Genomic DNA, 26,902 nt, shown 5'->3' on the forward strand with positions numbered 1-26,902 from the left:
GGCACATCCCCAGTGGGGAGTGTGCAGGAGGCAGCTAATCAATGTTTCTTTTAAAAAAAAATATATATATATATTTTATTGATTTTTTACAGAGAGGAAGGGAGAGAGATAGAGAGTTAGAAACATCGATGAGAGAGAAACATCGATCAGCCGCCTCCTGCACACTCCCCATTGGGTATGTGCCCACAACCAAGGTACATGCCCTTGACCGGAATCGAACCCGGGACCCTTCAGTCTGCAGCCCGACGCTCTATCCACTGAGCCAAACCAGTCAGGGCTAATTCTTTTTTTTAATTGAACCTGAAGGGTCCCAGGTTCCATTCCAGTCAAGGGCACGTACCTTGGTTGCGGGCACATCCCCAGTGGGGAGTGTGCAGGAGGCAGCTAATCAATGTTTCTTTTTAAAAAAAAAAAAAAAATATATATATATATATATATATATATATATTTTATTGATTTTTTACAGAGAGGAAGGGAGAGGGATAGAGAGTTAGAAACATCGATGAGAGAGAAACATCGATCAGCCGCCTCCTGCACACTCCCCACTGGGTATGTGCCCACAACCAAGGTACATGCCCTTGACCGGAATCGAACCCGGGACCCTTCAGTCTGCAGCCCGACGCTCTATCCACTGAGCCAAACCAGTCAGGGCTAATTCTTTTTTTTAATTGAACCTGAAGGGTCCCAGGTTCCATTCCAGTCAAGGGCACGTACCTTGGTTGCGGGCACATCCCCAGTGGGGAGTGTGCAGGAGGCAGCTAATCAATGTTTCTTTTAAAAAAAAAAAAAAAAAAATATATATATATATATATATATATATATATATATATATATTTTATTGATTTTTTACAGAGAGGAAGGGAGAGGGATAGAGAGTTAGAAACATCGATGAGAGAGAAACATCGATCAGCTGCCTCCTGCACACTCCCCACTGGGTATGTGCCCACAACCAAGGTACATGCCCTTGACTGGAATCGAACCCGGGACCCCTGAATCAACAGGCCAACGCTCTATCCACTAAGCCAAACCAGTTGGGGCTAATTGATGTTTCTAACTTTTTATCCATCTCCCTTCCTCTCTGTAAAAAATCAATAAAATATATTTTTTTAAAAAAGAATTAGGATGGTCAAAGCTTTTGTACTATCTTTACACATTAGGGCTTCTTTTCAGTGTGAGTTCTTTCATTCATTATGATTTCTCTCCACGATGCAAGTTTTTGTGGATTTGAAGGGAACTGGGATGAATAAAGGCTTTCTTCCATGACTTACATTGATAGGGTTTTTCCTTATTATGAGTTCTTTCATGACGTTGAAGGGAAGTTGGATAAGAGAAAGCTTTACCACAATGACTACATTCATAAGGTTTTTCCCCAGTATGAATACTTTCATGAAGTCGGAGGTGATATTGATCAGGGAATGTTTTACCACATTCCTTACATTCATGAGCCTTCTTTCCGGCATGACTTCTTTTATGTTTTCCAAGAGAGCTGAGCCAACTGAAGACTTTCCCACATTGCTTACATTCATAGGGTTTCATCCCAGTATGAGTATTTTCATGATTTCTAAGGGAATAGTGATGATGGAATGTTTTACCACATTCCTTACATTCATGAGGCTTCTTTTCTTCATGGCTTATTTTATGAATTGCAAGAGAGCTGCTGGAACTGAAGACTTTTCCACATTGCTTACATTCATAGGGTTTTTCCCCAGTATGAGTTCTTTTATGATATTGGAGGGAAGTTGAATAAGAGAAAACTTTACCACATAGCTTACATTCATAGGGTTTTTCCCCAGTATGAGTTCTTTCATGATCTCGGAGAGAAGATTGATAATAGAAACCTTTACTACAATGCTTACAGTCATAGCATTTTACCCCGGTATGAGTTATTTCATGACGTTGGAGGGCAACTAGAGAATAGAAACCTTTGCCACACTGCTTACATTCATAAGGTTTTTCCCCACTATGGGTCCTTTCATGATCTCTAAGAGAGTAGCGACGAAGAAATGTTTTACCACATTCCTTACATTCATGAGGCTTCTTTTCGGCATGACTTCTTTTATGTTTTCTAAGAGAACTGAGCCAACTGAAGACTTTCCCACATTGCTTACATTCATGTTTCTCGCCAGTATGTGTTCTTTCAGGATTTCTAAGAGAAGTGGAACTGGAAGCGTTACCAGATTTCTGATATTGATAGGGTTTTTCTGCAGTGTGTGTTCTTTCATTTTCTCCAGAGTACTTGGAAGAACGGAAAGCTTTGTCACGTTGCTTACTTTGATATGGTTTCTCTCCACTATGAGTGTTTTTGTGAAGTTTAAAGTAACTGAGACGACTAAAGACTTTCCCACATTGCTTACACTCATACAATTTCCCAGCAATATGCGTTCTTTCATGATTTCTAAGGGAAGCTGAATAGTGGAAAGCTTTCCCACTGGGGCTGCCTTCATGGCTTCGAATATATTGATGATGCTTGAAAGCTTTCTCAGGTTCCTTACATTTATAAGGGCTTTCTTCATATTCTTGACACAGGTATAGTTTGGGTCCAATGTGAGAACTCAAGTGGCTATTCAAGGATAAATAATGCATGAAGATTTGCCTACACAACTTGGATTTAGGTTGTTTTATTTCAGTAGGAGTTTCCTTCTTTTCATTATGATTTGGAATCTGGCTGAAGTTTTCTCTGCATTGACTACCATCCTTCCTTGTACAGAGTCTCTCTACCATATGACTGCTGTATAAATCAGAAGCATATTATTAATACTCTGTTAACCATTTAATATTGATTAATAGCATGACAATGACATTTTTAACATTTTCAGAGAAAGGGTGGAGTTTCTGTACATTCCAATTTTTGAAAGTGTATATCCTAAAACCTCTAAAATAGACTGGATCATAGATATTACAAAAATACTTACAGTCATTAATGGTACTTCTGTATGTTGTTTTCAAGTGTAAATATTTTTTATACACTAAATATATAGCTCATATTAAAAAAAAACACATTTGATGAGATTATTCAAAGAATCAACAAATTTGAAACAGAGCTGAAATAATTGGATTACCTGTTTTTAAGATTCTGTTTCGAACTGGGCCCATATGGCTCAATGGTTCAGCATGGACCCATGCACCAGGGGGTTGCTGGTTCAATTCCCCAAAAGGCAACATGGCAAGACTTCAGACTTATTAACCCCAGTATAGGCATGCAGGAGGCAGCCAATCAATTTTTCTATTTCTCCCTCTCACCTCCACACACCAAAATCAATAAAAACATATTTCTGCACCAACGGAGAGGCTCATTGATTGAGAGCTGACCTCTGAACTAGGAGGTCACAGTTCAATTCCTGTTCAGAGCATATGCCCAGGTTCTGGACTGGATTCCAAGTGTGGGGCATGCAGGAGGAGCCATCAATAATCTTTCTCATCATTGATATTTCGCTCTCTTTTTCCCTATCCATAGCTCTCTGAAGAAAAAAAAAGTCCTATATAATAAAAGCCTAATATGGTAAGTGTCCAGTCGTCCGGTCTGCCATTCAACCAGTCAAAGCATAATATGCTAATGATATACTAAGGCCACTCAACTGCTTGCTATGATATGCAGTGACCACCAAGGGGCAGACGCTCAACGCAGGACCTGCCCCCAGGTGGTAGGTGCGCTCCCACAGCAGGAGTACTGCTCAGGCTGAAGCCAGGTTCATGACTTATGAGCACAGTGGCTGTGGCTAGGGTCTCGCCTGCTTCCGTGGCAGCACTAAGGAGCAGTGAGGCAAGTGGTAAGGAGTGAGCAGGCGGGTGGTTAGGGACAAGGGATCCAGATTGCAGGAGAGTTCAGGGAGGGGGGAGGGGCTCCCCCCCCCGCAACTCACGCACAAATTTCATGCATCAGGCCTCTATAAATATATAAAAATAAATTTTGGGGGGAAAAAAAGATGCTCTTAATGCTTTCTCATGTCAATATGACTCACCTAAGATTCATCCCATGATTTTCATACTGATCTTCACTGTGATGGTCTTCACATTTTTCTTCTAAAATACATGCTAGAAAAAGCATTAGAAACTATTAAAGAATATAAAAAATGGTTAGGTTTTAAGTACACAATGAGCTGTGATCATTCCTAGTTTAATTACCAATGTATTCCCTTTCCATATTTCAGTTTCTGAAACAGCATTAATGAGCAAGCAACACTAGTTTTCTAATTGACTAAGTAAGTAACAAGTTGTTGCCGGCCAGAGTCACACTGTGGTTGACAGTCAACCTATGAACCAGGAGGTCATAGGTCAATTCCCAGTAGGACCGGTCTGCAGGCTAGATCCCTGGTGTGAGCCGCGCCGGAGGTACCCACTCAGTGATTCTCTCTCATCATTGATTTTTCTCTCGTTCTCTCCCAACTCCTTCCTCTCTAAAATAATTTAAAAGGTATTTTAAAAACAAGAATTTGTCATAACTACCTACTGATGCCAGGTTCCAGAAGGTTTCCAGCATCACATCTGTGTAGAGTTTCTTCTGGGTCAGATCCAGGAAAGTCCACTCCTCCATGGTGAACTCCACATTAACATCCTCAAAGGCCACTGAGTCCTAAAACATCCCACATATGCATATAGGAGAATGTGTGAGACATTCAGCACTGGGGATTTATATACAAGAAGTTCACATAGGCCACGTGGTCCCCAACATTCAGTGTATGATTTTATTGTAAGACTATTGACTATTGTTAATTTGCTACACTCATTTCCTCAAGAACACATGGAACTTATTGATATGATTTTACTGTGATCACTTCAAGTCTTCATTGCTCTGAAACGTCAGGGTAAAGAGCACTTCAAACAACTTCTATATTAATAAATTAAAATACTTTTATTTTATGAGAAAAGTCATCTCTATTATCACCACCAGCAGTCCATGAAACATACTGTCATATCTACATAAAATTTCAATGACTATGAATACAATAAAGGCCTGGTAGCCTTTCTATTCTCATCACCAAACAGGAAAGGCCAAGCGGTGAATGGAAATTCAAGTTGGAACAAAATGTATTTGGCCATATTGTCCTGAAGCACTCCAGAATATTACAAGTAGTTAGATATACCTGAATGAATGAAAATATTCTTATGGAGGAGTATGAATGATCAGTTGTTTTTATAATATTTATTAGTAACTCAGTTTGACCTTTAGCCTCTCTCATTTCATGGAGATAGGACATTAGAGTTAGAGCTCAGTCATGAACAAGACAAGACAACTTAGTACTCTACAAAAGTCCTCTACTCATGAGCCTGAGGGTTAGTTACTTCATACTGATTTTTAGGACACATAGAAACGTACACTGAAATCATTGGATCACACTCAAAAGAAGTCTTTCTGGCAGAATTGTGACACTATAACTGGGGCCTGAACCTTGAGGAACAATTTAAGACTTGGCATGTGTAAGGCCCTTTATTGAAATCATCAATATTTTCTTTTCTTTTTTTTTTTTTTAGATTGTGTAATTATTTATTACAAATAAATGGTGGTTTCACAGCTGTCAAAAATGGGTCCTGTTTTTACATGTGTGTGCAGGTTCTGAATGTACAAGAAAGGGTCATGTGCTTAGTTCGTCCATGCAAAGCTCACACGTACATCACTAAATACTTTAAAAACAGAACGATCTCCTTTTGAACCAATCTGGAGGAAAGCAAACTGCTGGATATAGAGTTCAAAACCACACTTTTAAGGTCTTTAAAGAACTGTCTAGAAGCCGCTGATAAGTTTAGTAAGACCCTCGCAAAGACTGGTGAGACCGCCAATAAATATAGTGAGATCCTCAAGAAATCTAGTGAGACCCTCGATGTTGTAATAAAGAACCAACTAGAAATTAAGCATACACTGACTGAAATAAAGAATATTATACAGACTCCCAACAGCAGACCAGAGGATCGCAAGAATCAAGTCAAAGATCTGAAATACGAAGAGGCAAAAAACACCCAACCAGAAAAGCAAAATGAAAAAAGAATCCAAAAATATGAAGATAGTGTAAGGAGCCTCTGCGACAGCTTTAAGCGTACCAACATCCGAATTATAGGGGTGCCAGAAGAAGAGAGAGAGCAAGATATTGAAAACCTATTTGAAGAAATAATGACGGAAAATTTCTCCTACCTGGTGCAAGAAATAGACTTCCAAGTCCAGAAAGCGCAGAGAACCCCAAACAAAAGGAATCCAAAGAGGACCACACCAAGACACATCATAATTAAAATGCCAAGAGCAAAAGACAAAGAGAGTATCCTAAAAGCAGCAAGAGAAAGTAAGTCAGTTACCTACAAGGGAGTACCCATACGACTGTCAGCTGATTTCTCAATAGAAACTTTGCAGGCCAGAAGGGAGTGGCAAGAAATATTCAAAGTGATGAATACCAAGGACCTACAACCAAGATTACTTTATCCAGCAAAGCTATCATTCAGAAGTGAAGGTCAGATAAAGAGCTTCACAGATAAGGAAAAGCTAAAGGAGTTCATCACCACCAAACCAGTATTATATGAAATGCTAAAAGATATCATTTAAGAAGAGGAAGAAGAAGAAAAAGGTAAAGATACATATTATGAACAACAAATACACATCTATCAACAAGTGAATCTAAAAATCAAGTGAATAAATAATCTGATGAACAGTATGAACTGGTGATTATAATAGAATCAGGGACATAGAAAGGGAATGGACTGACTATTCTTCAGGGGGAAAGGGGTGTGGGGGATGCGGGAAGAGGTTGGAAAATAATCGTGCACCTATGGATGAGGACAGTGAGGGGGGAGGAGGTGAGGGCGGAGGGTGGGGTGGGAACTGGGTGGAGGGGAGTTATAATGGGAAAAAAGAGGAACCAATGTAATAATCTGAACAATAAAGATTTAATTTAAAAAAAAGAAAAAAGAAAAAAATGAATAAGCAATGCCTGCCTTCTAGGCACTCCCAACGATATCATGCCCTACATTCAGAGGTATATGCAAATTAACAAGCATATTAAAATTATACTTTCACTTGAAAAACAAAACAAAACAAAACAAAACAGGACCCATACATTTGCTGTCTACAAGAGACCCAACTCAGAAGAAGGGACTCACACAGACTGAATGTGAAGGGATGGAAGATCTTTCAGGCAAATGGAAATGAAAAGAAAGCTGGGATAGCAATACTTATATCGGACAAAATTGACCTCAAAGTGAAGGCCATAACAATAGATAAGGAAGACCACTTCATAAAACTAAAGGGATCAATACAACAAGAAGATTTAACCTGATGAACATATATGCACCCAATGCAGGAGCACCCAAATACATAAAAAACGCCTGAAAGATATCAAAGGAGAGATCGACAACAATACAATCATAGTAGGGGACTTTAATACACCATTGACATCATTGGATAAATCCTCTAGACCAGGGGTGGGCAAACTTTTTGACTCGAGGGACACAATGGGTTCTTAAACTGGACCGGAGGGCTGGAACAAAAGCATGGCTGGAGTGTTTGTGTGAACTAATATAAATTCAAAGTAAACATCATTACAGAAAAAAGTACGGTCTTTTTTTTTTCGTTTTATTCATTTCAAATGGGCCGGATCCAGCCCTCAGGCCGTAGTTTGTCCACGGCTGCTCTAGACAAACAATCAGCAAAGAAACAGCAATCCTAAATGACTCACTAGATCAGATGGACTTAACTGACATCTTCAGAACACTTCAACCCAAAGCCACGGAATATACATTCTACTCAAGTGCTCATAGGACATACTCAAAAATAGACCACATATTGGGTCACAAGCAATGTCTCCCCAAATTCAAGAAGACTGAAATCATACCAAGCATCTTCTCAGACTACAATGGCATAATATTAGAAATAAACTACAATAAAAACAACCCAAAATACTCAAACACTTGGAAGCTGAATAGCATGTTATTAAATATTGATTGGGTTACCGATGACATCAAAGAAGAAATTAAAAACATCATGGAAACTAATCACAATGAAAACACAACAATCCAAAACCTATGGGACACAATGAAAGCAGTCCTGAGAGGGAAGTTTATAGCTCTACAGGCCTATCTCAAAAAACAAGAAAAAATGGTAGTAAATCATCTAACTCTACATCTCAAAGAATTAGAAAGAGAGCAACAAGAAAACCCCAGAGTGAGCAGAGGGAAGGAGATAACAAAGATTAGAGCAGAAATAAATGACCTAGAGACCAAAAAAACAATACAGAAAATCAATGAAACCAAGAGCTGGTTCTTTGCAAGGAAAAACAAGATTGACAAACCTCTAGCCAGGCTCACCAAGAAGCAAAGAGAGAGGACCCAAATAAATAAAATCAGTAATGATAGAGGTGAAATAAGAACAGAGCCCACAGAAATATAAATGATTGTTTTTTGTTTTTTTTTAATTTTTTGCTAAAAGTATTACAAAGGGTATTACATAAGTGTCCTTTTTTCCCCCCCACCCTTAACAAGCCCCTGCCCTCCCTTACCCCCCAGTGTCTTATGTCCATTAGCTATGGTTATATGGATGCATACAAGTCCTTCGGTTGATCTCTTACTCCCCTCCCTCCTGTCCCCCAACCCTCCCTGGCCTTCCCACTGTAGTCCAACAATCAGTTTGAGGCAGCTCTGCCACTGTATTTATTATTGTTCAAAAGTTTGTAATGGTCTTAATTATCCATGAAAGAGTGAGATCATGTGGTATTTTTCCTTCATTGACTGGCTTGTTTCACTTAGCATAATGCTCTCCAGTTCCATCCATGCTGTTGCAAATGGTAAGAGTTCCTTCTTTTTAACAGCAGCATAGTATTCCATCGTGTAGATGTACCACAGTTTTCCAATCCATTCATCTACTGATGGGCACTTAGGCTGCTTCCAGATCTTAGCTATGGTGAATTGTGCTGCTATGAACATCTGGGTGCATATATCCTTTCTGATTGGTGTTTCTGGTTTCTTGGGATATATTCCTAGAAGTGGGATCACAGGGTCAAATGGGAGTTCCATTTCCAATTTTTTGAGGAACCTCCATACTGCCTTCCATAGTGGCTGCACCAGTCTGCATTCCCACCAGCAGTGCACAAGTGTTCCTTTTTCTCCACATCCTCTCCAGCACTTGTCGTTTGTTGATTTGTTGATGATGGCCATTCTGACAGGTGTGAGATGGTACCTCATTGTTGTTTTGATTTGCATCTCTCGGATGATTAGTGACTTTGAGCATGTTTTCATATGTCTCTTGGCTTTCTGAATGTCCTCTTTTGAAAGGTGTCTATTTAGATCCTTTGCCCATTTTTTGATTGGATTGTTTATCTTCTTTTTGTTAAGTTGTATGAGTTCCCTATAAATGTTGGAGATTAAGCCCTTATCAGATATGACGTTGGGAAATATGTTTTCCCACGAGGTGGGCTTTCTTGTTGTTTTGTTGATGGTTTCTTTTGCTGTGCAGAAGCTTTTTATTTTGATGTAGTCCCATTTGTTCATTTTCTCTTTAGTTTCAACTGCCCTAGGAGCTGTATCAGTGAAGAAATTGCTTTGGCATATGTCTGAGATTTTGTTGCCTTTGTATTCTTCTAGAATTTTTATGGTTTCCTGTCGTACATTTAAGTCCTTTATCCATTTTGAGTCCTTTATTCTTGTGTATGGTGTAAGTTGGTGGTCTAGTTTCATTTTCTTGCATATATCTGTCCAATTTTCCCAACACCATTTATTGAAGAGACTATCTTGACTCCATTGTATGTTCATGCCTCCTTTGTCAAAAATTAATTGTGCATATTGGTTCAGGCTAATTTCTGGACTCTCTATTCTATTCCACTGATCTATATGTCTGTTCTTGTGCCAGTACCAGGCAGTTTTGAGAACAGTGGCTTTGTAATACAGCTTGATATCTGGCATTGAGATCCCACCTACTTTGTTCTTTCTCAGGATCGCTGCAGCTATTCGGGGTCTTTTTTTATTCCAGATGAATTTTTGGAGAGTTCGTTCTAGATCTTTGAAGAAGGCCATTGGTATTTTAATGGGAAGTGCGTTGAATGTATAGATTGCTTTGGGTAGTATGGACATTTTAATGATGTTGATTCTACCAATCCAAGAACATGGTATGTTCTTCCATCTGTTTATGTCTTCCTCTATCTCTTTTTTCAACGTCCTGTAGTTTTCTGAGTAGAGGTCTTTAACCTCTTTAGTTAAGTTTATTCCTAGGTATCTTAATTTTTTTGGTGCGATGGTAAATGGGATTGTTTTTCTAATCTCTCTTTCTGAAAGTTCACTATTGGTGTATAGAAATGCCTTAGATTTCTTGGGGTTAATTTTGTATCCTGCTACATTGCCAAATTCATGTATTAAGTCTAGTAGCTTTTTGATGGAGTCTCTAGGGTTTTGTATGTATAATATCATGTCATCTGCAAATAAGGACAGTTTTACTTCCTCTTTTCCAATTTGGATGCCTTTTATTTCTTCTTCTTGCCTAATTGCAATGGCTAATACTTCCAGTACTATGTTGAACAGGAGTGGTGAGAGTGGGCATCCCTGTGTTGTTCCTGTTCTTAGGGGAAATGGTGTTAGTCTTTGTCCATTGAGTATGATGTTGGCTGTGGGCCTGTCATATATGGCTTTTATTATGTTGAGGTATGATCCTTCTATTCCCACCTTTCTGAGGGTTTTTATCAAAAATAGGTGTTGGATTTTGTCGAATGCTTTTTCTGCATCAATTGATATGACCATGTGGTTTTTTTCTTTCAATTTGTTTATGTGATGTATCACATTTATTGATTTACGGATGTTGTACCATCCTTGCATCTCTGGGATAAATCCTACTTGGTCATGGTGTATGATCCTTCTGATGTACTGCTGGATCCGATTTGCTAAGATTTTGTTGAGGATTTTGACATCTATGTTCATGAGGGATATTGGCCTGTAATTCTCTTTCATTGTGTTGTCTTTTACCTGGTTTTGGTATTAGGGTGATGCTGGCTTCATAGAATGAGTTTGGAAGTGTTCCTTCCTCTTGAATTTTTTGTAGTAGTCTGAGGAGGGTAGGTTTTAGTTCTTCCTTGAATGTTTGGTAAAACTCCCCTGTGAAGCCGTCTGGCCCTGGGCTTTTGTTTGCTGGAAGCTTTCTGATGACTGCTTCAATTTCTTCCATAGTTATTGGCCTATTGAGATTTTTAGATTCTTCCTGATTGTGTTTTGGAATGTTGTATTTTTCTAGGAATTTGTCCATTTCCTCCAGGTTGTCTAGTTTGTTGGAGTAGAGTTGCCCGTAGTATTGTTTAACAATCATTTGTATTTCTGTGGAGTCTGTTGTTATTTCACCTCTATCATTTCTGATTTGGTTTATTTGGGACCTCTCTCTTTGCTTCTTGGTGAGCCTGGCTAGGGGTTTGTCAATCTTGTTTATCCTTTCAAAGAACCAGCTCTTGGTTTCATTGATTTTTTGTATTGTTTTTTTGGTCTCTATTTCATTGATTTCTGCTCTAATCTTTATTATCTCTTTCCTTCTGCTCACTCTGGGGTTTTCTTGTTGCTCTCTTTCTAATTCTTTGAGTTGTAGAGTTAGATGATTAACTACCATTTTTTCTTGTTTTTTGAGATAGGCCTGTAGAGCTATAAACTTCCCTCTCAGGACTGCTTTCATTGTGTCCCAGAGGTTTTGGATTGTTGTGTTTTCATTGTCATTAGTGTCCAGGATGTTTTTAATTTCTTCTTTGATGTCATCGGTAACCCAATCAATATTTAATAACATGCTATTCAGCTTCCAAGTGTTTGAGTATTTTGGGTTGTTTTTATTGTAGTTTATTTCTAACATTATGCCATCGTGGTCTGAGAAGAAGCTTTTTATGATTTCAATCTTCTTGAATTTGTGGAGACTTTGCTTGTGACCCAATATGTGGTCTATTTTTGAATATGTCCCATGAGCACCTGAGAGGAATGTATATTCCGCAGCTGTGGGGTGAAGTGTTCTGAAGATGTCAATTAAATCCATCTGATCTAGTGAGTCATTTAGGATTGCTGTTTCTTTGCTGATTATTTGTCTAGCGGATTTATCCAGTGATGTCAGTGGTGTATTAAAGTCCCCTACTATGATTGTATTGTTGTCGATCTGATATCTTCCAGAAGTTTTCTTATGTATGTGGGTGCTCCTGCATTGGGTGCATATATGTTTACCAGGGTTATATATTCTTGTTGTATTGATCCCTTTAGTATTATGAAGTGGCCTTCCTTATCTCTGGTTATGGCCTTCACTTTGAGATGTATTTTGTCAGATATAAGTATTGCTACCCCAGCTTTCTTTTCCTTTCCATTTGCGTGAAAGATATTTTTCCATCCCTTCACTTTCAGTCTGTGTGAGTCCCTTCTAATGAGGTGGGTCTCTTGTAGACAGCAGATGTATGGGTCATGTTTTTTATCCATTCAGCCACTCGATGTCTTTTGGTTGGAGCATTTAGTCCATTTACATTTAAAGTTATTATTGAAAGGTACTTGTTTGTAGCCATTTCTTTTTGTGTGTGGCTTTTTTCTTTCTGAGCTTTTTATTTCTTCTTTTTACACCAGTCCCTTTAGCATTTCTTGCATTGCTGGCTTGAACTCCCTTAGCCTTTTTTTGTCTGTGAAGCTTCTTATTTCCCCTTCAATTTTGAATGATAGCCTTGCTGGATAGAGTATTCTTGGATTCAGTCCTTTGCTTTGCATCACTTTGTAGATTTCCGTCCATTCTTTTCTGGCCTGATGTGTTTCTTTCCGTGGAGGGGTGCAGGTCTCCTCTGGGCTCTTGCAGTCGCGCTGCTTGCGAGTCGTTGCCGCCGGGTTAGTAGCCGATCTCTGGATGCCGGTAACAGCAACCCAAGATGGCGCGGTCTCTCCGCTGCGCTGGCGCCCAGGGGGAGCTGATTGTTAAAAAATACTTTGGACAACTCTACTCCAACAAACTAGACAACCTGGAGGAAATGGACAAATTCCTAGAAAAATACAACATTCCAAAACACAATCAGGAAGAATCTAAAAATCTCAATAGGCCAATAACTATGGAAGAAATTGAAGCAGTCATCAAAAAGCTTCCAGCAAACAAAAGCCCAGGACCAGACAGCCTCACAGGGGAGTTTTACCAAACATTCAAGGAAGAACTAAAACCTATCCTCCTCAGACTACTACAAAAAATTCAAGAGGAAGGAACACTTCCAAACTCATTCTATGAAGCCAGCATCACCCTAATACCAAAACCAGGTAAAAGACAACACAATGAAAGAGAATTACAGGCCAATATCCCTCATGAACATAGATGCCAAAATCCTCAACAAAATCTTAGCAAATCGGATCCAGCAGTACATCAGAAAGATCATACACCATGAACAAGTAGGATTTATCCCAGGGATGCAAGGATGGTACAATACCCGCAAATCAAAAAACGTGATATATCACATAAACAAATTGAGAGAAAAAAACTACATAGTCATATCAATTGATGCAGAAAAAGCATTTGACAAAAATCCAACACCCATTTTTGATAAAAACTCTCAGCAAGGTGGGAGTAAACGGATCATACCTCAACATAATAAAAGCCATATATGACAAGCCCACAGCCAACATCATACTCAATGGACAAAAACTAACATCATTTCCCCTAAGAACAGGAACAAGACAGGGATGCCCACTCTCACCACTCCTGTTCGACATAGTACTGGAAGTATTAGCCATTGCAATTAGACAAGAAGAAGAAATAAAAGGCATCCAAATTGGAAAAGAGGAAGTAAAACTGTCCTTATTTGCAGATGACATGATATTATACATACAAAACCCTAGAGACTCCATCAAAAAACTACTAGACTTAATACATGAATTTGGCAATGTAGCAGGATACAAAATTAACCCCAAGAAATCTAAGGCATTTCTATACACCAATAGTGAACTTTCAGAAAGAGAGACTAAAAAAACAATCCCATTTACCATCGCACCAAAAAAATTAAGCTACCTAGGAATAAATTTAACTAAAGAGGTTAAAGACCTCTACTCAGAAAACTACAGGACGTTGAAAAAAGAGACAGAGGAGGACATAAACAGATGGAAGAACATACTATGTTCATGGATTGGTAGAATCAACATCATCAAAATGTCCATACTACCCAAAGCAATCTATAAATTCAACGCACTTCCCATTAAAATACCAACGGCATATTTCACAGATCTAGAACGAACCCTCCAAAAATTCATCTGGAATAAAAAAAGACCCCGAATAGCTGCAGCGATCCTGAGAAAGAACAAAGTAGGTGGGATCTCAATACCAGATATCAAGCTGTATTACAAAGCCACTGTTCTCAAAACTGCCTGGTACTGGCACAAGAACAGACATATAGATCAATGGAATCGAATAGAGAGCCCAGAAATCGGCCCGAACCAATATGCTCAATTAATGTTTGACAAAGGAGGCAAGAACATACAATGGAGTCAAGATAGTCTCTTCAATAAATGGTGTTGGGCCAAACCGGTTTGGCTCAGTGGATAGAGCAGCGGCCTGCAGACTGAAGGGTCCCAGGTTCGATTCCGGTCAAGGGTATGTACCTTGGTTGCGGGCACATCCCCAGTAGGAGGTGTGCAGGAGGCAGCTGGTCGATGTTTCTCTCTCATCGATGTTTCTAACTCTCTATCCCTCTCCCTCCCTCTCTGTAAAAAATCAATAAAATATATTTAAAAAAATAAATAAATGGTGTTGGGAAAATTGGACAGATACATGCAAGAAAATGAAACTAGACCACCAACTTACACCATACACAAAAATAAACTCAAAATGGATAAAGGACTTAAATCAACATACGACGGGAAACCATAAAAATTCTAGAAGAGCCAAACCGGTTTGGCTCAGTGGATAGAGCGTCGGCCTGAGGACTGAAAGGTTCCAGGTTCGATTCCGGTCAAGGGCATGTACCTTGGTTGCGGGCACATCCCCAGTGGGAGTGTGCAGGAGGCAGCTGGTCGATGTTTCTCTCACATTGACGTTTCTAACTCTCTGTCCCTCTCCCTTCCTCTCTGTAAAAAATCAATAAAATATACTTAAAAAAAAATTCTAGAAGAATCCAAAGGCAACAAAATCTCAGACATATGCCAAAGCAATTTCTTCACTGATACAGCTCCTAGGGCAGTTGAAACTAAAGAGAAAATGAACAAATGGGACTTCATCAAAATAAAAAGTTTCTGCACAGCAAAAGAAACTATCAACAAAACAACAAGAAAGCCCACTGCGTGGGAAAACATTTGCCAATGTCATATCTGATAAGGGCTTAATCTCCAACATTTATAGGGAACTCATACAACTTAACAAAAGGAAGATAAACAATCCAATCAAAAAATGGGCAAAGGATCTAAATAGACACCTTTCAAAAGAGGACATTCAGAAAGCCAAGAGACATATGAAAACATGCTCAAAGTCACTAATCATCTGAGAGATGCAAATCAAAACAACAATGAGGTACCATTTCACACCTGTCAGAATGGCTATCATCAACAAATCAACATACGACGACAAGTGCTGGAGAGGATGTGGAGAAAAAGGAATGCTCATGCACTGCTGGTGGGAATGCAGACTGGTGCAGCCACTATGGAAGACAGTATGGAGTTTCCTCAAAAAACTAAAAATAGAACTCCCATTTGACCCTACGATCCCACTTCTAGGAATATATCCCAAGAAACCAGAAACACCAATCAGAAAGGAAATATGCACCCATATGTTCATAGCAGCACAATTCACCATAGCTAAGATCTGGAAACAGCCCTAGCCGGCTTGGCTCAGTGGATAGAGCGTTGGCTGCAGACTGAAGGGTCCCAGGTTCGATTCTGGCCAAGGGCACATGCCTGGGTTGCGGGCTTGATCCCCAGTAGGGGCTGTGCAGGAGGCAGCCAATCAATGATTCTCTGTCATCATTGATGTTTCTATCTCTCTCTCTTCCCTTCCTCTCTGAAATCAATAAAGAATTATATTTATTTAAAAAAAAGGCACACACAGGAAGAGAGTGACAGGATGAAATCAATTTTTCCATGCAAATGGAAAAAAAAACAACAACTGGAGTAGCAATACTCATATCCAACAAAATAGTTTAAAATGAAAGCCATCACTAGAGACAACAAAGGGATCGATCTAACAAGGGGATATAACCCTGCTAAACATATATGCACCCAATATATGAGCACCTAAATACATTATATAACTTCTAGAGAACTTTAATGGAGAAATAGACAACAATACAATCATAGTCCGAGACTTCAACACCCCACTGACTTCACTGGGTAGATCTTTCAGACAAAAACTTAACAAGGAGACAGTGACTCTAAAGGACACACTGGATCAGATGGATTTAATTGAAATTTATAGAACATTTCAGCCCAAAGCAGCAGAACATACATTCTTCTCAAGTGCACACGGCTCATTCACAAAGATAGACAACATTAGGACACAAAACAAGTCTCTAGAATGTCAGGAAGATTGAAATGATATCAAGCATCTTCTCAGATCACAGTGGAATGAAATTAGAAATCAACTACAATAAAAACACCCAAAACATTCAAACACATGGAGGCTAAAGAGCATATCATTAAACAATGAATGGGTTAACAACGAGATCAAGAAAGAAATCAAAAAATTCCTGGAAACAAATGAAAATTTGTTGTGTGGAAACACACAACAACCCCAAATCTCTGGGACACAGCAAAAGCAGTCCTGAGAGGAAGATTCATAGCACTACAGGCATACCTCAAAATACAAGGAAAATCGACAATAAATTATTTAACCCTACAACTTAAAGAACTAGAAAGAGAACAACAAGAGTCCAGAGTAGTAAAGATGAGAACTGAAACAAATAACATAGAGAAAAAAAAACAGCCGAAACTGGTTTGGCTCAGTGGATAGAGCATCAACCTTCAGACTGAAAGGTCCCAGGTTCGATTCCAGTCAAGGGCATGTACCTGGGTTGCAGACACATCCCCAGTGGGAGATGTGCAGGAGGCAGCTGATCGATGTTTCTCTCTCATCGATGTTTCTAACTCTCTATCTCTCTCCCTTCCTCTCTGTAAAAAATCAATAAAATATATATATATTTTAAAAAGATTTGGTTTAAAAAAAAAACACAAAAAAACAAAAACAAAAAAAACAAGCACACAAATGAAACCAAGAGCTGGTTCTTTGAAAGGATTAAAAAAAATTGATAAACTGCTAGCCAGACTTATCAAGAAACAAAGAGAGAGGACCCAAATAAGTAAAACCAGAAACGAAAGTGGAGAAGTAACTACCAACACCACAGAAATACAGAGGATTGTAAGAAAACACTATGAACAACTATAGGCCAACAAGCTTGAAAATGTGGATGAAATGGACAAATTCCTAGAAAAATACCACCTCCTAAAACTGAATCAGGAGGAATCAGAAAACCTGAATGGGCCAATAACAACTGATGAAATAGAAGCAGTAATTTAAAAACTCCCAGTAAACAAAAGTCTATGTCCGGATAGCTTCACAGGGGAGTTCTTCATTCAAAGAAGAACTAACACCTTTACTACTCAAACTATTTCAGAAAATCCAAGAGGAAGGAACACTTCCAAACTCCTTTTATGAGGCCAGCATTATTCTAATTTCAAAACCAAATAAAGACACTACAAAGAAAGAGAATTACAGGCCAATATCCCTGATGAACATAGATGCTAAAATCCTCCACAAAATATCAGCAAACTGCATCCAGCAATATATTAAAACTAGAGGCCTGATGCACAAAATTCGTGCATGGGGGTCCCCTCAGCCCAGCCTGCACCCTCTCCAATCTGGGACCTCTCAGGGGATGTTCGACTGCCGATCCCTGGGATTGGGCCTAAACCTAAACCGGCAGTCGGATATCCCTCTCACAATCCTAAACCGCTAGCTCCTAATCGCTCAGCTGCCTGCCTGCCCGATTGCCCCTAACTGCCCCCCACCCCCGCCAGCCTGGTCACTCCTAACTGCACCCCCCGCCGGCATGGTTACCCCTTACTGCCCCCTCTGCCGCCTGGTTACCCCCAAGTGCCCCCCCTGCTGGCTAGTCGCCCCTCACTGCACCCCCCCATCAGCCTAATCGCCCCCAACTGCCCCTCCTGCCAAACTGTCCCCCTCTGCTGGCCTGGTCACCCCCAACTGCTCCCCCCTCTCCCCCCCGCAGCCTGGTTGCCCCTCACAGCACACCTGCCAGCCTGGTTGTCCCATGCAGCCTGCTGTTCAGTCATTTGGTTGTCCCTCACTAACCCCCCTACAGGCCTGGTTGCCCCACGCAGCCTGCTTGTTCAGTTGCTTGGTCATCCCTCACTAACCAAAAGAGAGCCCACTGTATGGGGGAACATATTTAGCAATAGTACATCTGATAAAGGGTTAATATCCAAAATATATAAGGAACTCATACAACTTAACAGAAGGAAGACAAACATTCCAATTAAAAAATGGGCAAAGGACCTAAATAGACACTTCTCCAAGGAGGACATACAGATGGCCAAGAGATATATGAGAAAATGCTCAAAGGCGCTAATCATCCGAGAGATGCAAATCAACACGACAAGCAGGTACCATCTCACACCTTGTCAGGATGGCTGCCATGAACAAATGACAAGAGCTGGAGAAGATGTGGAGAAAGGGAACCCTAGTACACTGCAGGTGGGAATGCAGACTGGTGCAGCCACTGTGAAAAACAGTATGGAGTTTCCTAAAAAATTAAATATGGGTCTGCCATTTGACCCAGGAATCCCACTTCTAGGAATATCTCCTTAGAAATTCTGAAACACCAATCAGAAACAATGTAGGCACCCCTATGTTCATAGCAGCACAATTTACAATAGCTAAGATCTGAAAACAGCCCAAGTGCCCATCAGTAGATGAGTGGATAAAAAAAGCTGTGGTACATTTATACCATGGAATACTATGCAGCAGTAAAAAAGAAGAATCTTTTACCCATTGAGACAGCATGGAGGGATCTGGAGAGTATTATTCTAAGTGAAATAAGTCATTCAGAGAAAGACAAGTAGCACATGAACTCACTGTTACGTGGAATCTAAGTAAAAAAAAAATAAACTGATAAAAGGAGTAGATACAGAGACATGGAAGAGAGTGTGGAATCTCAGGGGAAAGGCGGGGGAGAGTGGGTGGGTGGGACGTAATCAACCAAAGACCTTGCATGCATATATGCATAACCCATGGACCCAGACAATAGGGTGCTGAACACCTAGGGTGGGGGGCAATGTGGAGGGGGCCAGGAGACAGCTGGAGGGGGTCAATGGGAGGAAAAAGGCAACATGTAATACTTTCAACAATAAAGAATAATTATTTTAAAAAAGGAAGTACAGCCCTAGCTGGTTTGGCTCAGTGGATAGAGTATCGGCCTGCGGACTAGAGGGTCCCAAGTTCAATTCCGGCCAAGGGCACATGCCTGGAGTTACGGGATTGATCCTCAGTAGGGGACATGCAGGAGTCAGCCAATCAATGATTTTCTCTCATCATTGATGTTTCTATCTCTCTTTTCCTCTCTGAAATAAATTTTTAAAAAATGTTTAGCCGAAACTGGTTTGGCTCAGTGGATAGAGTGTCGGCCTGCAGACTGAAAGGTCCCGGGTTCGATTCCGGTCAAGGGCACGTACCTTGGTTGCGGGCACAACCCCAGTAGGAGATGTGCAGGAGGCAGCTGGTCGATGTTTCCCTCTCATCAATGTTTCTAACTCTCTATCCCTCTCCCTTCCTCTCTGTAAAAAATCAATAAAATATATTTAAAAAAAAAAAATGTTTTTTAAAAAAAGGAAGTACAAATTGGTAGTTACAAAATAGGGGGATGTAAGGTACGGCACAGGAAATATCCTATCCTATATATCCTATATAATAAAACCCTAATATGCAAATCAACCAAATGGTAGACTGACTGGTTTCTATGACGCCCACTGAATACCAGTTGGTACAGGCCCAATGTAGGACCTGCCCTCTGGTGGTCAGTGGGATCCCACAGGGGGAGCGGCACTCAGCCAGAAGCCGGGCTCACAGCTGGCAAGTGCAGGGGCAGTGGCGGGAGCCTCTCCTGCCTCTGTGTCAGAGCTAAGGACCCCTCAGGGATGTTGAGTGGGCCTAAGCTGGCAGGCGGACATCCCCGAAGGGGTCCCGGACTGTGAGAGGGGGCAGACTGAGCTGAGGGAACCCGGCCAACCCCCCAGTGCATGAATGTCATGCACTGGGCCTCTAGTAGTCTATAATATTCTATTAACTATGTGTGGTATCTGATGGGTATTAGACTTCGTAAGTTATGTACATGTCTATTCATTATGGTGACACCAGAAACTAATATACAGTGTCAACTTATTGGAGAAAAAAACAACTTTAAAACCTAGCCAGTTTGGCTCAGTGAACAGAGCGTTAGCCTCTGGACTAAAGGGTCCCAGGTTTGATTCTGGTCAAGGGCACACACCTTGGATGCAACTACCCCTCGATGGCCTGAGCTCTGGTCAGGGTATGTGCAGGAGGCCACCAGTGATGTGTTTCTCTCACATTGATATTGCTCTCTGTCTTTCCCTTTCTCTTCCACTCTCTCAAAAAATCAATGAAAAATAAATTTTTAAAAGAAAATGGTGCAAACACACACACACAGAAGAATATTATTGCATTATTCAGCCATTAGAAAAAGAAATTCTGCCCTAGCCGGTTTGGATCAGTCGATAGAGCATCGGCCTGCGGACTGAGCGGTCCCGGGTTCGATTCAGGTCAAGGGCATGTACCTTGGTTGCCGGCACATCCCCAGTAGGAGATGTGCAGGAGGCAGCTGATCGATGTTTCTCTCTCATCGATGTTTCTACCTATCCTTCTCCCTTCTTCTCTGTAAAAAAAAAATCAATAAAAAATATTTTAAAAAGAAAAAGAAATTATGCTACTTGTAACAACACATTCATGAACCTTAGGGCAGGATGCTTTGTGAAATAAGTCAGAAAAAGAGAAATACCACATGTTCCCACTTATCTGTGGAACCTTTAAAAAAGCAACTCCATAGATACAGAGCACAGACTGATGGTTGTTAGAGGTTGCGGGAGTGGTGTACGGAGGTGAGGAGGGGGTTAAATGGATGAACTTTATCAAAAAGTACAGACTTCCAGTTATAAAATAAGTCTTGGAAATGCAGCTTACGGCACGGCACGGTGACTGCAGCTATTAATACTATATTTCAGATTGGAAAGTTGCTAACAGTAACTCTTAAAAGTTCTCTTTACAAGAAAAAAATATTCTGTAAGTATGTATGACTGATGCTAACTAGACTTATTGCAATGATCACTTCACCATACATACAAATATCAAATCATTATGATGTACACCTTAAACTAATATAATGTTGTATGTCAACTGTAACTTACTGAAAAATAAAATCTCTTCTATAAAAGATTACAGTGGATTTGAAAAACTGCAATCCCTAGTGATGTCACACCCATCACAATGTCACAGGAAAATGCATTACTCAGATGTTTATGACACTGGTGTAAACAAGCTTCCTGGGCTGCCAGTCCTATGAAAGTCCAGCACATACAGTTACCTTCACTACATAGAATACTTGATGATGAGAAACTGGTTTAAGCATTTGCTATAGTATCCTCTTTATCTTTGTGTGCTTTCTACTTAGTGACAGAAAACTTTGCTGTGAAGCAGTATGCTGTTTTATGCAGGCAGCAAACTCACAGGTCCTGTGTTGACTGTGCCTTTTGATTGCATCATTGCCTCCTGGGCTTGATTGAATCTGATTTTTGTAAATTTCCTGGCCTAAGTGTACAGTGTGATACAGTCTACAGTCGGGTACAGTAACGTCCTAGGCCTTCATATTCACTCACCAATCACTGACTCCTGCAGAGCAGCCTCCAGTCCTGGAGCCCATTCAGGGTCAGTGCCCCACACGGATGTACCATTTTCTACCTTGCACACCACATTTTTACTGCACCTTTTCATAAATGCTTCCTACCACTGCATCACAATTGCCCACAGTATTCAGTACAGAAGCATGTTGTACAGGATTGTTGCCTAGAACCCACAGGCTACACCATATGGCCTAGGTGTGTAGCAGGCTGCACCATGCAGGTTTGTAAGAGAACTGAAAACAACAAAACTGCCTCAGGATGTCCTCCCCAGGTTCAGGGGTGCAGGACTGTATGTAACTGCAGTTTCACCTCTCCCAGGAGTAAAGTTTTAACCCAGTCACTCTGCAACTTGCTGTTCAACACTAATCTGTCTAAAGACTCCTGCTGTTCCTTCCCCTAAGGAAGGGTGACCCTGCCTGAAGCAATCCCCTCTTTGCTTTTACTAATAACCTCTCAAAGCCACTTCCTTTCTGCCTGTTGTAAAAGCCTTCCATTGTGAACAGCTGCTCTGAGATTCTATTTCCTAGATGGGATGCAGCCCGATTCGTGAATGGGGAATCAAGCCAGTTAGATCTTCCAGCTTACTCAGCAGAAGTTTGTTTTTAACCGTTTGAAAACCACCACGAAACAAGTAGCTGATAAGATGCTGTGACTCAGAGAAGGGAAGATGGCGGTTAGGATTCGGGGGAGAGACTGGAAATGCAGACATTTGCTGCAGAGCTAGGCCTGGGGGACAGCGGGTGGACTTGAGAGCCTGCTCCACAAACATCAAAACTCAGGAGAAAACGGGGTCCTTCTGGGGAGAAAGGAGGGACAGGGGGCCCCACAGACCACAGCTCCTCCCATGAATGAACCGCGGGGGCCGAGTCACCATTGTCCCCAATGACTCTCCACGTGGTCACCGCACCGACTGCGGAGCCGCGGGGATGTGGGTGCAGAGCTGCCCAGACGCGCTCCGCAGCCCAAGGCCCTGCCGCGGGGACACACTGGACGCCCGAGTCCCGCCTGCGCCCCACCCTGCGAGCCCGAGGGGCCTGCAGTTTCAGCGGAGCCGCCGGCGCCTCGGGTCCGCAGGCTCCGGACCTGACCGTGGACAGACGGTCCCGCCACGGCGGCTCCACCCGCCCCTCCTCCCCGTCTCCGCGCCCGGCCGCACACTCACCATTTCTAGTTCCTGGGCCTCCCGAGTCCCGCACGCAGCTCCCACCACCTTACAGATCGCAGATGAGGACAGAACAAGGGAGATGCGACCCCAGTGCAGCTGAAGGGAGTGGGAACAAAAGGGTGGAAACAGAGCTTAGCCCCGCCCGCCCCCACCGCTACTCATAAGACGCACACTTTGCACGACATCGCCCCCTAGCGCCTGAGGGGCACAGGCCTGAGCCCAAAGCAGCCAGATCTCTTGTCCAGGGACCTTTGCACTGAGAGGCAGCGCTGAGAGTCCCCAGGGAACAGCGGTCCTTCCTTGCAAACACACACACTGAAAAGGCACCTAATGAATCTGGCTCCATTTTCATCTTTGTTGACAATTGGAGTTTGACGTGTGGATTTACAAAAAGGTGCACAGGCTCAGGGACCAGGGATGCCTTAGGGTGATATCCTTCCAGAACCACAGTCAGATTCCCAAAAAGAGCAGTGAATCCAGAAACAAGCCATCATTTCCAGCGTGAAAGTGACTTCTGTGCATTTAGAATGGTTAACTTTTGAAAATGTTTTTCACATGAAAACATGTGTTCCCACTGGTGATTCAGTCACGCTCCTCTGAGGCCATGAGCCAGCCCTTCCTTGTGGTTGTCTTGTGGGCAGTTCCACAGACCTACCCAGAGCAGGGAGATGGGCCAGGCACAGAGGTCACCAGGGTGGAAGCCCAGGTGTCCAGCAATGGGCAACCAATTGTAGGGTGGGGCCTGGTCCCCAGGGTGACTTTTCCTCCTCTAGCAGATCACTGGTCCTGGGTTTGGACCCCCTGATCTTCCTCCCTAGAGATAACATCTATGCCTCTTTGTATTTCAGCTCCAGGCCCAGATAAGCAGCAAAATGCCAGGGTTGACATCAGGACCAGCTGCATTGAATAATGACCCCTGTCCTGGTGCCGGCCAATCCATCAGTGGAGGCCACATCCCTGAATGGACACACCTGGAAAGCTACAGAATATGCCATTCAGCTCTTCCCCTGGGACCTCCCCTCAAATCTCCACCCTTAAAACCTTCAGGAAGGAGGACCCAGTGCGCTCTCCCTCCCTGGAGCACACCTGTACCTTCCCCTTCCCGTCCATCTCCTCCTCCCCCAGGCAGGTTACCATTAGCTTGTGCTCCCAAGCTCCAAGGGCAATTCTTTTACCTCCTTAACTCCTTTCCTAAGCCCATTTCCTCTAAGACTTACTTCTCCTACCTCTGTAATTTAGCCAATAATGTTCTCTTACAGTTTGGGTCTTGCCCTGTATTCTTACCCAGCCAGAACCAAGTACCAAGGTTGCTGAACCCAGGTTGGGTGTGACCCCACCTGTCAGACACCTGGTGCCATTCCTGCTGCCACCACAGTTACAGTTTAATCCAGCAATAATGAGATTTATCAGAAAACTGGATCCCATCTATGTAAGAATCATTCAAACCTATACAGAATTTTTATGAGTTCATGTCAGGAAGCAAGATGTCAATGAATCAAGATAATGTCCAGAGTATGGAGGTTTGGTACCTTATTTTATATATTACAGTCAAAAGAGAATACCCAAGTGGGTTACATGAAATTCACTGGGGATAGATTAGGGAGCTGGGAGGAAGCAAAGCAGGGAAACCCCTGGGATAGGATGAAAAGTAAGATGATAGGCATACAATATATTTTACATAGCTGGGTACAGGGTAATTAATACTTAATGATTAACATGATAACAATAATAATGCAAGGAGTTATGGTCTCAGCCCTGCTGCATTGGTTGTGCACTGAGGGCTCTGAAATAAAAGTATTCGCCCTGACAATGACAAGATATGCAATCTTATATGCAAAAGACAATGGACAGGCGTAGGTAAAGGAAAGATTGAGTTTTGTCAGGGGAGATTCTAGCCTGGGACATGACTACCATAAACTGCTCCTAGTTAAAACGTTCTCATTTTAGACCATCCCTTGTGGTTATTTTAGCTCTTTGAATTTGCAAGGCCATCACACACAGGCCTTCCCTGAACTTGGCAGGTTAGCATGTGGACTCTTTTCATCCCCAATCTCAATAATAATCCCCTCCGATTGGTGAGTCTGTGATACTAACATAACATTCATTCTGACCATGATGGAAGCACTCCCTGCCAGGCATCCTCTCCATAGAGAATGCTCAGCTTCCTGGCTCTGACCATTGCCTCTCTCCAGTCCCTGAGGAAATGCTCACCTTTAGTATCATCTGAGACAAGCAGCCCCACCCAAACTGCAGCAATAACCCCATCGAGCCTGGGACACAGAAGAACCTGGAGGCCATCTGACACAGGTTTCCTTAACCTCAAATAAATGACCTCCTACTAAAAATGCATGTTCACTGGGGAAGATGCACATGTTTGGTCTCTTCTCTCACACTGTTGAACTTCAGGAACCTGCTGCTGCAGAAATTACATCCTATCCCTGCCCTTCCACACCCTGCTGGTACTTGCACCTGTGGGAATTGTATAGTTCCAGCTGTGGCCCCATCTGGGCAGAGAACGCTCCATTTCTCACAGGTAACAAAGCTGGTCGCTTTGCTGAGGCCACTTCATGCTGCTCTCTAAGGTGCTTGAATTACTGGGTTGTGTTTAATAAGAGGAGGTGGTTCCTGTGATCTCCATCATGGCAAATGCAAGGGCCAGAATAGACTTAGTGTTGCTGCATCCACCTGCATCATGGAAACCATGAGGTCTCAAGACTCACCCTACAAGATGGTCTTTTCAGTCAAAGAGCTCCACTGAAAAGGCACAAGGAGTTCCTTGTATGTATAGAGAGATTTTCCCCGTAGCCTTGGCATATGGCTCTAATGGAAAGAGTCACACAAGTTCAAGCAGCTGCTCTGTGGGAGGGTCACTGAGATAATGTGACTGCTAGTCAACCAATCAGCTGGGCAATGAGATTCCTTCCTCCCACCCCTGTCCTTGGGATATATGTCCTGCCCACGGATGGAGAACTAAGAGCCATTTCAAGGACACAGCTTTGAGAGAACAATGTGTTGCTGACCCCACCTGAACCATGTACATGACCCAGTGAAAGCTTCTAGGAAAACTTTGAAGATTCTGGTGGGCAGGGTGGAGGTCTACTCCTCTTCTGTCCACCCAATATCACCCTGGTATGGGAGTTCCTTTGATTTTTAAAACTGACACTTAAAACTCAGGAGTGGCCTGGCTCTGTGGTTGAGTGTCAACCCATGAATCAGAAGTAAAATATGAGCAATACAAAAATTTTTATCATAAATTGTTTATTTGAAGAGCAAGTGTCAAAACCTAAAGCTGAGATGGAGAAGTGTGCGTGAGGAAACACTTCTAGCTCGTCCTTGAACAAAGGGGGCTAGTTTCCCTATAGAGAGCAATGTAGTTTGTTTCTTTCCAATCTTTTCAGTGTTCATGCGAAAGGACACCATGTAAAGTATACTGTTCTCTCTCCATTTTGACAAGCACAGGAGTTGTTTTGAAATATGCTTTCCCCCCTCGTTCTTTTAAAAATAAATCCTGCTCTAATTTTCATGTCCATGGTGCTGTGCCACCAGCACACGTGATGGAGAAGAGATCCCTGGAGAGCTGCTGCGACTGACCCTAACCCGGCCATCCCTGCTCTGAAATGGGACCCAATGAACAGCAAGATTAGTCACCTCCAGGCAATCATGCCACAGGATGCCCTGGCAAATAGTTGACCCCATCTGGACATTTTTACAACTTTCAGGCCATTGCCAATGGTCTGGCTGTCTGGCACCAAGAGCAACAACTCTTAATTGAAGATCACCCTTTGAGATAAACCGCTCTGGAATAACCCTGCTTATAATTACTCAAAAAAAAAAAGAGAATGTCACACGTCTCTGAACATGGGAGAAATGAAACCGCAGGGCTTCATTTCC

General features: G+C 41.9%; 1 protein-coding gene across 1 annotated transcript; it reads right to left on the reverse strand.

Annotated features, from left to right (window-relative positions):
* Positions 1–957: 957 nt before the first annotated feature.
* Positions 958–23,064, reverse strand: LOC139009840 (zinc finger protein 14-like). The gene is made up of 4 exons (XM_070413958.1): positions 23,009–23,064; positions 4,444–4,570; positions 3,960–4,032; positions 958–2,728 (listed from the first exon to the last, which is right to left on the reverse strand). The coding sequence occupies exons 1-4, from the start codon at positions 23,009–23,011 to the stop codon at positions 1,189–1,191; spliced, it is 1,743 nt and encodes a 580-aa protein (XP_070270059.1). The 5' UTR covers positions 23,012–23,064; the 3' UTR covers positions 958–1,188.
* Between the last annotated feature and the right edge of the window lie 3,838 nt (positions 23,065–26,902).

This window comes from Myotis yumanensis, unplaced genomic scaffold (genome assembly GCF_028538775.1).
Source record: "Myotis yumanensis isolate MYYU_CA2020_CCGP unplaced genomic scaffold, mMyoYum1.0.hap1 SCAF_5, whole genome shotgun sequence".
Lineage (NCBI taxonomy): Eukaryota > Metazoa > Chordata > Mammalia > Chiroptera > Vespertilionidae > Myotis > Myotis yumanensis.

Excerpts from the sequence above, each read along its gene's own strand:
- LOC139009840 (XM_070413958.1), bottom strand. Across the intron at positions 4,033-4,443 it reads CTGGAACCTGGCATCAGTAG|CATGTATTTTAGAAGAAAAA; the intron begins GTAGTTATGACA and ends TGCTTTTTCTAG. Across the intron at positions 2,729-3,959 it reads AATCATGGGATGAATCTTAG|CAGTCATATGGTAGAGAGAC; the intron begins GTGAGTCATATT and ends TGATTTATACAG.